At 38.4% G+C, this 13,739-nt stretch overlaps 1 protein-coding gene across 4 annotated transcripts in view; it reads right to left on the bottom strand.

The window, feature by feature from the left end:
• EPHA5 (EPH receptor A5) overlaps window positions 1–11,293 on the bottom strand; it is a 344,724-nt gene extending 333,431 nt beyond the window's left edge. For 2 of the 4 annotated variants that reach the window (XM_010380149.1, XM_010380152.1), the window contains exon 1: window positions 11,100–11,293. In XM_010380149.1, the coding sequence (XP_010378451.1) occupies window positions 11,100–11,280 (181 nt within the window). In that variant the 5' untranslated portion in view covers window positions 11,281–11,293. The remainder of the gene's footprint in view (window positions 1–11,099) is intronic. The other 2 variants (XM_010380153.1, XM_010380150.1) reach the window with 1 other exon arrangement.
• Between the last annotated feature and the right edge of the window lie 2,446 nt (window positions 11,294–13,739).

Here is a 13,739-nt window from a genome sequence, read left to right as displayed (position 1 = left end):
CCAAGTCACACAGCTCTAAATAGTTGAACCAGGTTCCTGAGCCCATGGTTTTACCATTTTGCTATACCTCTGATAAAATGTTGCACTGATTCTGCAGTAATAAGACATTGGCTTTGATACAAGTTCTAATTTTTTTTTTTTTTTTTTTTTTGGTTGAGACAGAGTCTTGCTCTGTCGCCCAGGCTGGAGTACAGTGGCCGGATCTCAGCTCACTGCAAGCTCGGCCTCCCAGGTTCACGCCATTCTCCTGCCTCAGCCTCCCAAGTAGCTGGGACTACAGGCGGCCGCCACCTCGCCCGGCTAGTTTTTTGTGTTTTTTTAGTAGAGACGGGGTTTCACTGTGTTACCCAGGATGGTCTCGATCTCCTGACCTCGTGATCTGCCCGTCTCGGCCTCCCAAAGTGCTGGGATTACAGGCTTGAGCCAACGCGCCCGGCCTAGTTCTAATTTTTTAATAGATCAAACTGTCTTGTTTCAGTTCCCTAATTAACATTGAGCTTCTTTAATCTATTCTGCAGTCTTTGTTATGAGATTCATGTGGAATAGCGGTTTTCATAATAAATGCTACAAAATATTGACTATAAAGTATTTAATATAACCTTGTATGTAAAGGAGGAAAAAAGCACCCAAAGGGTTGGCTTGGACAGGAGATGAAAGGTGAGTGCATTTTCCAGGAAACCTTTCTGTCTTCTCTCTTGTTATAAAAAGTAGTGCTGCCTAAAATAATATACTCTATCATGAGTTAGAATAAAACTATTTTAAAAACTTTCCTCTATTTTTAACAGAGCAAGAGGTAGTGATCAGCAATAGATAGCACTTCTTAACAAAATCTTAATAGGATTTCGGGTATGCAAGCCGAGATATACAGTGTCTAGTCTGGGCTAGAGACTGGGAACTGGATTGTTTATACACTAGAGTAACAGAAAAAAAAAAAAAAAAATTAGGAAAGGTAAAGCATAGATGCTGTGAATTGGAAAGAGGAAAATATGTGGAAACAGATCTCCCCTTGTGCTAGTGAGTATCTGGACAATGAAGAGAGAAGATATTAATAGGAGGTAAATCATTGTATAAGAGTATGATGACCAGCAGCTGATCAAGTGTTTAATAAGAGGGAAAAAATTATAGCTATGACTAAGAATGAGAGGAAATATCTCCAAGACTTCACATACATTTTTTAAGACTTATTTTGAGGAAAATAAATTAATATATATGTAAACCACTTAGAACAATGTCCCCCACACAGTAAGTCAATAATAAATGTTAGTTATGATTACTTTATACAGGTGTGTGCATTCATGAGCCTGCAAACACAGGCATACATTTTAAAAGCAGATCTAAATATAATATATTCCAAATTTATTTTACCTGTTTATGCTCACCTAAGTAAAAAAGAAAAGCCTTATAAAATTACATTAATACATTAATTTACATTATAAAATTACATCAAAATTTATATTTTGAAAATATAAAAATTCAAATATCTTTCCAGGTTATATTTTTAACTCTGCACATAATCAAACAGATGAGAAACCTATATATTTCAAACTGAAAGTAAAGGTATAGACTCATAATATTAGTAAGTTCTAAGAATCTAATTCTTCCAACTGTCCACTTTTAGCAGCATTTTTCATGTCCTTTTAATGAATTTCTATACAGACTATATATATATATGACATTTTATACATATGTGTGTGTATTTAAAAGTGAAACTGATAACATACTATTCTTATAGGACTAAATATTCAAAATATTTGAAAATATTTATTGGTATGATTTGTGGCAAAAATTAAAAAAAAAAAAAAATCTGCCTTCTACCAGTCTACCTGAGGGCAAATGAGGTAAAATACAACATTTACAACCCATGACCCTTGTACTGATGGTTTTCCATTTATTTCCTAATCAAATTCCAATATTCAATATTAAATAATGAGGAAAACCAACAGAAAATCAAGATAATGTCATATGGTTGGTTTTTACCTTGGATAGCTCTATGGAAAATGTGCATGTAAATTCCTGTTCTCAGATTGTTTTCCAAGCCTAGATTCCTTTTAATCATACAATGCAAGGAAGATGATGATCTGTGAGTGTGAAATCATACCTCAAATATTCTATATGTAGTAATAAGAGAAAGGGAGAAAAGACAGGGACTAATATTTTGGTGTACCCACTTGGCTTTAGGAAATGTACTAGGCTACATAGGCACATTATTATTTTGTTTTCTCAGCAACCTTGTGGGTGTGCCTTTACATCTTCATTTTAACGATGTGGAATCTGAGGTGGATGGTTCAAGACCATATCACTGTCTAAGACCATGGTTGAGCTGGGTTCCTGGTCTCTACATCTCCCCTTTCTAAAAGAGGCATAATTATCATGAAGTTAATACAAATTAAGCTACAGGACACTCAAGAACATGGGCCACTTCCATGTCACTTGAGGCATGAGCAAAGTGTTTATGAAATCCTTGTTTGTGTTACACTTGCAAAGTAGAATATTTTTCTACTCCTTTTCTTAATGAAATTCCCTCAAATAACATAATCTTTTATTCTTATCCTTACCCAGCAAATGAAGAGTAACACACAGATCATGGAGGGCATTTAAACAGTTACATTCCCAGACTTCCTCTGTTCCTCTACAACCTATATTTGTATATTGCTCTAACAATTAGAAAATGGTTTTATTTGTTTTCCATAGCAATTATATGAAGTAGGCAGTACCATTATTACCATAATACAGATAATTGAACTGAAGTTAAAATAAATAAATGAGGGCCAATAATTTAGCGTTAGTGTTAGAGACTAGCACAAACAAAAACTAAAACCATGTTTGTTATTGAATTCAAAACAGTTAGATTTGGTTAACTGTTTTTGTTTGTTTGCTTTGTTGTTGATGTTGTTGTTGATTTTTCTGTACTTCCACTGCAACTAATTCTTTCACTACTTTGTTTCACAAGTTTAAATCAAAAACAGTGACTTCAAATCTGCATGATTAAGGTAATTTTGCTGTCGTTATTGTTGCCTTCCCTCCTTCTAGAGATATCAAATATCATGGTTTGAAACTAGGCGTGGTTAAAATTCTTCAGACACAGCAGTTTTCACGTATCTTCTACCTCAGAAGTCTGGCTGTATCCCCCATCTTAGGAGGCCCAGTGTGTCATTACTACACTGTCTAGAGCAAAACTCTTAAGTGAGATGACAGTGCATTATCATCTTCCATGAGGCTGGGCAGTCAGCCTCACCTTTTCTGCTAGTACACATGGTGAAAGCTTTGGGTGAAAGTTAGAACTTGGCTCCCTAAGCAAGCTCCTGCTGTGGACTGCTGGGCTGAACTGGTGCCAGCCGGATCTGCCTACTGAGTTCGCCTTTCCTTAGAAAAGACATTAACAAGCATCCTGGAAAGGGAAGGTGCTGTCATTGCAAAGTAAATAAGTTAGCTGTCTTATAAGAAAGGCAAAACTGACAGAGATGTCTTAAAAACTTCTGATGTATGAATTAAGTGAAAAAATGTATAACTGGGTTTGACACAATCTATTCTGTACGCAGAGTCCCACAATTTATTTACAAGAAGACTATATATTATCTTCTTAACAAACACACAATCTGAAATCTTGACTTCCTTGAGGGTGTTGGAATAAAACAGGCTGGGGCTCTTACCCTCTTAAATCATTTTGACTTAGTCGCGGATAGAAGGAGGGAGGAAAAGAAAGAAGAAAAGAGGAAGACAGGAAGGGAGAGGGACATGACAAATGAAAATAAGAGTGTAAAATTAATATAAGAGAAAAAAGACATTACCCATCTCTTAGTAAAATAACAGACTGTATTTTCTCTAAATCTTCCAATACTTAGCCTGAAACATGTTTCCAAGTAAGGACATGTTCTTGCAAAGCATATGCAAAATATTTCAACCCTCAGGTTTTGGCTCTTTATTTTTATTTTTTTTATTTTTTACCAGAATCATCTACTTAACAGAGTTGTGTGGCTAGTGTATTTAGAACTGAAGACAAGCTTGATGAATGCAGAAGATGGCCTGGGCAATAGTCCAGCAACTAAAACATAATTAGAATTATCACAGACACTTTAATCCCAATTATTTAATCTGTGGGGTGTCCAACACAACAAGTGTTTGGCATAACTCAACAAAACAGATCTTACAGAGTAAAAGAAGGAAAAAAAAAACAAAACAAATTTACGAAACACAATGAACTAGGGACTTATTTATACTTTTTTCATTAGACTGGGGTTTTATCTTCAGGGTCATAGTAAAACAAATGTAAAATTAGAATGCGTGAGTGTGTGAGAGTGTGTGTGTGGGCAGAGGTGATATTTTTTAAAAATAAGATTGAAAGCATTACTCAAAACTGTTATTAATATTAAGTTTATGGTGATACCATATTGACATCCCTCTCCCTACCCTTTCTTTCAGCCTTCCAGCAACCTTTCCACACACTCAACGCACATCCATGGGCACATAGGCCAAAATCCCAGGCAAGTTATTGCACTCTGCTTGATAAACACACAATGATTAAAGGCATGAACACTTTATCACTGAGAGACACAGAGGAAAGAAGGCACGCCCTAGGTTCTACTTTTGTCCGACAAAGTTTTGTTATGCTCGCCTATAGTATAAGTAATAATTTAAGAGATATTAATAAAGTAACACATAAGCTGATCAGAGACTAAAGACTGCAAACCCTACAGGAAAAGAAGAGCTACAGAAAAGTTTAATTATGAATAGAACCCACTAGGACTTTTTAAACTGGGATACAATTAAATGGCACTCTAAAGGCAAAACACACACACTTTTTAAAAAGGGGTTTTCAGGCAATTTTTAAATATAGAAGTGACCGTTTATGGTTTCTTTAAATTACTATCAATTTAAAATCATTTCACAAAGTTCTACTAACATTAAAATGACAATAAATGCCATCCTACCAAACCACAGAGTTTTTAAGAACTCCAAGTGGACACCTACTAAATTACAGTTTTATTTTATGACTTTGTAACACCTGGGATTCTCATTAGGGATACTGGATGAAAATTTGAACTTTTAGGGAAAAAAAAAAAAAAAAAAAAAAAAAAAACAAGACCTTCAATTACTACAAATTTCACCAGACACAATTCAAATTCTTATGTATCTTATAGCACTTTTTCTTTCTATTTATTTTTCTTTGCACTTACAGATATATCAGGTAACAATTGTTTAAGATGGTAATAAAATAGGTTAAATGGGAATTTTAAAATCTAGTTCTTGAAATTAATTGATCAGAATTACATTTTAAACCACTCAATTAAATATTTCTTATTGTTATTATAATAGGAATTTTAAAATTAGAGCCATATCTTTATTTTATGTGATAAGAATAATTGCAATGAATAAATCCTCTGCATGGGAACTCTATAGGGTCAAAAGAAAAATGCAAATTCCAATAAAATCTTAATATTCAAATATAACTGCACCACTATTTATTTGGAGCTTCATATGGAAATACCTATTTCACACTACAATTTATACGACATCAGATTCTGTTTTTGTAACAGCTTCTTTATTACAAGAACATTTTGCATATGTTAATAAATGAATTGTCAAAAATAAGTTGTTGTTCAAAATTTATATTTAAAATTGCCACACTGCTTCCATTTTTACCTTGCTCAAACACTTTGAAATCTATCCCATTAATTGAATACAAACAGATGTCTGGAAAGTCAGACACTAAAAGTAAATATTAAATAGAGAAAAACCGTCCTAAGAATTCATGCTAATTATTTTGGAAGTTCAAAACCAAACAGTTAAAAAATAGATCATTCGTATTTTGAAGTAAATATTTTCAATGGCACCAATTATTTATACTAGATTTTCAACATCTAATAATTTTCAGTTTTCTAACTGTCATATAGTGCCTTCAAAAATTGTAATTAATACATTAGAAAATCTCTTGTTATTTATGTATTTTCTATCACTAATGCATTTCACTCAATAAACATTTTGTTGATTAAAGATAGGTACTAATAATTTTTTCTAAAATATATGAACCCATTTTAATCTATGTTTACAAAGCCTTCAGAACTCATTTTTTCTTTGTATCTACCTTGATATACACCCATAGAAATATCGACCAATTACACAAGGATAGTACATATGATAAATTTTTAAAATCAGTTAACTGTTCCATTAGGTATATATGTATACAATGGACTATAATAACTCTTTTGAAGAAACTCTTATCTATCCTATGGATTACATAACTTTTGATAAAATAAATATGCATTTACTCAGAAGGGCACAGCAGTAGGAGCCATTCTCCACCTGAAATATACTCACTAGAGATATTATAATAGCAAGAATCATTCTGAGTTTCTAAGTAAGAGTTGACATTTTTGACTCTAATATTGCTTTTATAATAACAATTCACTCTTTCTGAAAAGAAAAAGCAAATACTACGATCAATTTTTAATGATTAATAAGCAAGACATGAAATTCAAACCTCAATTAATTCTGATGCTTTATAAAAACCATTGTGAGCTATTTTAAGATTGTTTAAAATGATGTCATAATCTTTAAATAGGTATCCCTGTTAACTTAAATTGGAACTATTCATTAATAAAGTAGAATATATTAAATATATGCTAATTTAAATTTTTAAAATTTCTAAGGAGTTATTGATGATTTGTTCAGCAATTATTTCTTTGAAATATGAGCACTATATTTTTCTTTTGAAAAAAGAACATTAAATTTGACTCATAAAATGGATAATAACTATAGTTACCTAATATAATAATGTACATTATACTCGATTTTTACAGTCAAAGGTAGAAAGCTTTCTACCAAATGAAAAAGAAACTAATTGCCATTCAAGCAAATACATTTAAAAAAGCACTCCAGACAAAGGAGATTCAAGTGGTAGAGTCAATCAACAAAAGTGTGGTGGAAATAACTAAAGCACAGTTATTTTCTCAATAGCAGCAATCAATTCTGAATAAACTATGTAATTAAAAAGTTTGGAAATGTTTGCTGTAAATACCTATAGCATTTCCTTTTAATTTGCATGTAAAGATACAAAACACACATACTCTAAGTAGTCATATTTTATAGAGAATAATAATATAAATACGTTATAGTAAATAATTTTTTCTAGGTGTAAAAAGTGAACCTTTTTTTCCATACCAACTATATTCTATGTGAATTGGAATAAAGAGCCAACAGTATTTCCAAATGACAATATTACTAGAAGAATATTTCCAATCAAAGAAAAATATTTGTTTTAAATGCAGAAATTGTTCACTGTCCTCTTTGTCTTATATGAGGAAATGAAATCCTCTTACCTGTCACCCTAACACTCAAGGAGATCTTTGTCTACCTCAAAAGGAGCTTAAAATGTCAAGACTTAGGTCCCCTTTTCATGGTTTATTAAGCAAAAAGCCAAAACTATTCATGGTCCCTTGTAGTTTCAACAATCTATGATTTAAATAGGGGTAATAGCTCTCTTTTCTTGTGTAGTAATGTCCTGGTGAGGAAATTATTTTACTATCCTTTTTTTCTGTGGGATCCTGCCGATTTATCTAAAAGGAAGTGAATTACAACGGGATGACAAGGCCACAGAATAAAGCCATTTAGTTTTACAAATCTATTATGTCCTCCAATCTATTTTATGGGCCTGGTTCTCTTATAAGCCAAGAAAAACCCTAAAACAAACTTTTTTTCCCCCTTTTTTATCTTTCCAAGGAAAACATTTACAAGTTTATGATTGTTTTTCAGGCAGTTTAGCCTTTTCTTCCCACCTTATGTGTTTCTACCCCACTTTCTCAAACATACAAAACATTTAGAGACAAGAAACTGGACTTTTCAAATCCAAACTGCTGACAACTGTCAGAAGCACTTTACTGGGACATTACCGACTGTAGCTTCAATGAATTAAGCTTGATTCACTGCGGGTGAATCATTTTCAATGCAGAGCTGTTCAGCAGTAATTGGCCAAGAATCCCTGCTGTGAAAAGCACTTGTCAAATAATGCTTGTTTACAAATATATCTCCAGACAGCAAAAAGTGGCAGTTACTGAATACGTTCAGGGCCACCTCCAAAATTCATAGCAATGAACATGAACCCTTTACTTACTAAATTTATTTAAATTTTCACTTGAAGATACACTTGCTAATATTTGTCCTGCTTGATCAGAGACAAGTCTGTTTCTAAATATACCTCTGAAATCTTTTATAATAAAAGTTTTGAATATTATACTGTAAACCAAAGGATTCTTCCACATGTAGTTTATGACCAATATACTAAAACTACTAATGATATATTTAACTTATAAATTGCTTAGAGTTCAGACTAAAGGGTAAATTTTCCTCTTATTGTCTGCTATCCAACATATTCATACATACCAAATAAATACATTTCATAAAAGTCCAAAATTCCAGATATATGTTTGGCTTTTTCTGCTCAATTCTGCTTGCTTATACCTAACAAAGTTAAATTTAAGAAATGACTAGAATAGCAACTATGAATGTACACTCACATTTATTCTGTATGTTTTAAATTTTTTTTCACATAATGGGAGCATTCATAATATATACACACACACACACACACAGTCTTTGGGAAATCACTAAGCATCTGTAGATTGCAGAAGACAAATTACATGAGAACAAGTGATTAATGAGTTCAGCATATACATCAAATCTTTCTGCCCCCTGACCTTCCCAAGTCCCTCCAGAAGCAAATAAACAAATTGGAAAACTCTAATCTGAATCTCTAAGAAAGCCCAAACATTTTATCAAATAAGTATTTTAATACACTCTGCTGCTCAATTTATAGCAATAGCATGGAGAAACAAGAAGAGAAGAATCTATATTTCACAGAGCAGAAGTAAAGGTCTAGGATACTAAGTGGAAAGATGGAAAACTGTGCTCAGCTGAGATAGGATGGATTAGATAATGACATAGATATTTATACAATTTTATTTCCAATTAAGTATAATAGTGACATATTACAAAATGTGCCCCCAAACATCAGGCTTTTTTCAGAGCACCAGGTGGTAAGGTACATCTCATTTTTTATTAGATCTCCAAGCCCCATCTCACTGTAGTCCAAGTTTTGCTGTGTGACGGACTAAATGAGGTAAGACAATACAATCTATGGGTGTTAAATCTGCAACAACAGCCAGGTTATGTTCCACAAGATTCCAGCTCTGCTTTCAACACCTTAGGAGACCGGCGCTGTCTCCCCTTCCTTCTCTTTCCTTCTGCCTCTTCCTCCCTGCACAGTCTTGGCTCTTGTTCCCATTCAGTGTCACTCTCCCTGAGAATTCAATTCTTCCAATTTTCTAACCAAGATCGACACCCTTTCATCCCCACCTAAGTTCTCCTCTTCCATCACACCTGGAGAGAGGACTTGAAATCCAACGGAAACACGAAAGGATGAATGATATTACTGTTAAACCCCTTCAAATTCAAACCAGGATGCCCCTTTCGGTGGAATAAGACAGTTAAGAAAAGAGCCTCCTCTAACGCTGTTATAATCCTCCAGACGTCTAACAGAATGAATTTAAAATAAGGTGTTAATAAAAGGTCTACGACTCCCAAAAACACTTTCAACTTTATCAGAAAGAGAAAATGCCCGATTGTTTGCCTTAAGCGAGAGAGATTACCTATATATGTATATAGATAAATGTAGATAAATACAAATAAGTCTTTAATTAGCGTTTAAAAAATAAAATTAGAGGTTAAAGAGAAAGTTCATGGGATGGGGGGAAGGGAGCCTCTATCTGCCCTGCTTTCACACCTTTCCTTTAGAGCTGGCATTGCTGGGATACCAGCTCAGCGCCTTCTCCTACATCGGAGACTGAACCCATGCAAGTCACGAGGACACACACGACTCCACCACTGCTGCTTCATCTTTCCGGTCTAGTGTCCGGTGCCCAGGAGTGGAAGGAATTTCTGTAAGGTTCTGAGCCTCACGCGTCGCATCCACAACCCCAAACCGAAACCCCACTGTTCTAGCCAAAGGGGGTAGGTTTTTCTGTTTTCATAGTGGAGCTGAAAGATCTGGATCTGAGATGCTGTTCCCGCTCCTCCGCGAGTAATGCGCCCTTGGGCTGAGACCGGAGCTCAATCCGGGTGTGGGAGAGGAGCGAGAGCGGCTGGAGGGGACCCAAAGGCAGAGGGCTCAGATCCAAGAAGCAGGCGGGCAGAGGGGCTGAGCACTGCTCCGGGAGCACGGAGAGCGGCACAGGTGTTGCTCCCGGCGGACCCTACTCTCCCAGGGACAGTATTCTGGGTCCGGAGCGCAGGATTGGGGGTAGGGAGGGGGACTGGGTACTCCCGGATCAGGTGCTGGCCAAAGCAGGTCTTTTCCCTCTCTAAGACATGCCCAGCTGGGTTTTAGCAGTAACTTCCTAGCAGCGACACTCCCCCTCGCCCCTCCTCCCGCGGCATCCCACCTTCTCGCCTTCTTCCACCTTGGCTTGAGTGTGACAATGAACTCCCCAAAGAAGAAGGGCACCCAACAGTGTGGGGCGCCTTCTGTCCTTCGCTATACTCCTCCCATGAGAAATAAAAGCTCCTGCCACCCACCCCAGAATAGCAGCTGGTGATGCCCTAAATAACAGCTCCCAGCAGGCACTTTCCCCAAAAATAAAAGCATCCAGCCACCCCCACAACGTTTCCCATCACTGGCCTCAAATAACGGTTTCTAAAAGCCCCACTGCTCCAGAGATCCTTGTCGCTGAGCTTCAAACAGTTCCCACTCCTTCAAGCCCTAAATGTCACTTCCCCACGCGCCTTAAGTGAGCCCCAGCCGCACCCATTCCCCTGGTACGGGCCTCGACCTCCTTTCCCCCAAGGTTTTCCACCTTCCCAGCCCCCCAATCAGCCTCTGTCCACATGCATGTTCCTTGCCCAGCACTCCGAAGCTAATGTCAAACAATGCAACCAAAAACCGCAGAGGGAGCGAAAAGGCCAGTGGAAGGAGACGACAAATATTAATTTGAGATGAGAGTGCGATTTAGTCTGCAGCAGCAGCCTCCAGCGCGCTGAGACCCGAACTCCCCAGGCCCCGCCTAGCCCTCCGCCCCAGGTCGCCCCGGTCCCCACCCCCATCTCCCTACCTTCGTTGCTGGGGCTGGCCAGGAGGGTCCGGAGTGCGGCGCACAGGAGAAGGCACGTCCAGAGGGGAGCCCGGCGAGGTGCAGAGTAGCAGCCGGCCAGGGACGCTGGGGTGATGGGGGTGTCGCCGCCTCCGCCTGGGGGCCGCCGGCGTCCCGCACCCCGGGGCCCCGAGCCCCGCATCTTCTCCGAGCCTCCTCCGCTGCAGCTGTCCCGCGCGGCTCAGTCCACCGCTTCGGCCTCGAGGAGCCGCCAAGGGAGACTCGGGAGTCCTCCTTGTCTCCCCGTGGGGTCCTACGCCTTCTGGCACGCGGCTCCTCCAAATGCGGGAACCACGGATCCGCTGAGACAGCTGAAGTTTGCTTCTCGCTCTTCTCGCCTTCCCCTTTGGTGGGGTGAAATGAAATATTAGTTCTGGTTGCTAGTGCAGTTCTGGACTCGGATCAAGGGTCTCGCGTCCTGTTCCTTTGCCTTTTAAAAATACTTTTTACGGTTTGAGAATTTTTAAATGCCACTAGGGGAAAGGTGAAGGTTCTTTGCAGTCTTCAGTGTTGAAATGGACGAAGGTAAGGAAGACAAATCATTTTAAGGCGAAATCCCCAATTTTTTTGTTGTTTGTTTTGTTTTGTTTTTAAGGAGGAAAAAAGCAGGGTGGCTAAGGATAAAGAAAGAGTAGTTGAGAAAATGTGGAGAATGAAAAACAGGAGAGCAGTGAGCAAAAGCAAAGATCCAGAGTTCAAAGAGCCTGGCAGAAGGAAATAGCTGCGGGCTGAGTGCTGACGAGGGAAGGGACTGACGGCGGACGGCGGGCAGGAGCTAGGAGCTGGGCTGCGGCGGCCCAGGAGCTGCTGCGGTTCCCGCTGCTCGGGGAGGAGGCGGTGTGTGCGCGGCTGCAAAGGCGAGGTTGAAACTGCACCGCCAAGGCGCGCTCCTGCTGTGTCTGGAGCTCTGGCGTCCCCTCTGCCTCCCGGCTCAGCGCCTCCCACCCTCCTTCCCTCCTCCTCTTCCCAGCTCCCCCGCCCTCTGCTGCTCGCAGCCTTGCCAGTGAGAATCTACTGTAAGTGTGAGTTGCTTCGACGAAGTCACACACCCACGGAAAGAAGTAATCTGGAGGCTGCTGTGGTGAGTGTTGCCTAGCGGTCTCCGGGAAAGGCGCGTCTTCCTCCCGGGATAATTAGGGCGAGTAATCCTCCCGACGACGCTGACGAGGACTGGGGCTCCCGGGAGGCGGAAGGCAGATCAGCCTCAGCTAAGCCGGCGGCCCTTAGAGACGCGGGTCCCTCTGTTTGGCATCTTGTCTGCCGCCCCTTACAGGCTGTGGCATCAACAACCTTGTCGTCACATCGCCGCGCATTCGCAGGCTCTGCTGGTCCGTGGCTAGCTTCTTAAACACCCATACCGCTTACCGCTGCTGACCCTTTCTGTTCTTCCCATACTTCTATGGCTGGAATAGGAATTACTCAACGTTTTCTTCAGAAGTAAATTGTAGAGTAAATAAAGAGGCAGTAGCTCTGTTTGAGATTTCAAGGAGTCAAACAATTTGACTATTGAGATTTGCAGTGTGCCAGGTACTTTCATAGGTGGCGATTTAATTCTTTTATTTCATTGATAAAATGTTTTAGTATTTTTAGGAATTGTACGATATGCAGGTACATGTCATACATTCCAGAGAAATTAGCCTCGGTCAAATAAATTCAGGGTTTTGAAAAATTAATTATTTTAATTGATTGTGCCCTATTGCATTGAGAGATTTACAAACAGTGAAAAAAAAAAAAAACAGTTAAGACAATCAACTTTCTATGCTTCACCTCTATTATGTATTTTCTTGCTTTAGTATATTCCGCGATTTATTCATTCTTTCAAAGAGATACATTTGAAGGACAATTTTAATATACAGGCATTAAAAAACAAAAGGCTGCAGAGAAAGCACCTACAGAAAGATCTGCTATTAGAAGAAAGATATCTCATTTAATTTCATGCATAGTAACCGCTGTAAAGCTTGGGCTTCCGTTCACACCTAATAAAGGTGAGTCAGCTCACCAGTTTTGACATATCTAGAGTCTTGTTTGTCTTCACAACAAATTCCTCACAATCTTTAGCTGGTGACATTTGTTTTTGTTTAAATATTTGCGATAAAGATGAAAGAATAAAGGAGCAGTGATGCAATTTTGTAAAGAGGTGAAAGCTCATCTTTGATTTCTTTTTTTCCCGAAATGTTTTGGCACCAGAAGTCTGAAAGCAGATTCTTTCTATTATAATGTTCTCCAAGTGGATGAAGCAAATTTAGAGGAAGAGCAGTGAATCAGTCTCTCAGTTTGGCAAAAAGCCTCACAGTGAGATGGAAAGTTAAAATTTATGTTTCTATTTAAGGACCATTCAAAATGTAAGCTCCCCTCTCCCCTATAATTATAATTGAGTTACTTAAAAATATTTAAGCAGAATATCAACTATGATATCTAAAGCCCAGAAACATGTAATAGAATTAACATGAGTTTAATGGGTCTTTGAGCTCATTCCTTCACTTCTGCAGGACTCAGTATCCTCATCAGTAAAATGAGGAATTTGGAGTAGGCAATCTTCAAGCCTTCTTCCCTTTCATGTTGGTTGCATGTCTATGTGACTACCCTGTTCACCTATCTTCA

Source organism: Rhinopithecus roxellana, chromosome 2, assembly GCF_007565055.1.
Source record: "Rhinopithecus roxellana isolate Shanxi Qingling chromosome 2, ASM756505v1, whole genome shotgun sequence".
NCBI lineage: Eukaryota > Metazoa > Chordata > Mammalia > Primates > Cercopithecidae > Rhinopithecus > Rhinopithecus roxellana.
This window is presented reverse-complemented; position numbering and strand designations above follow the sequence as displayed.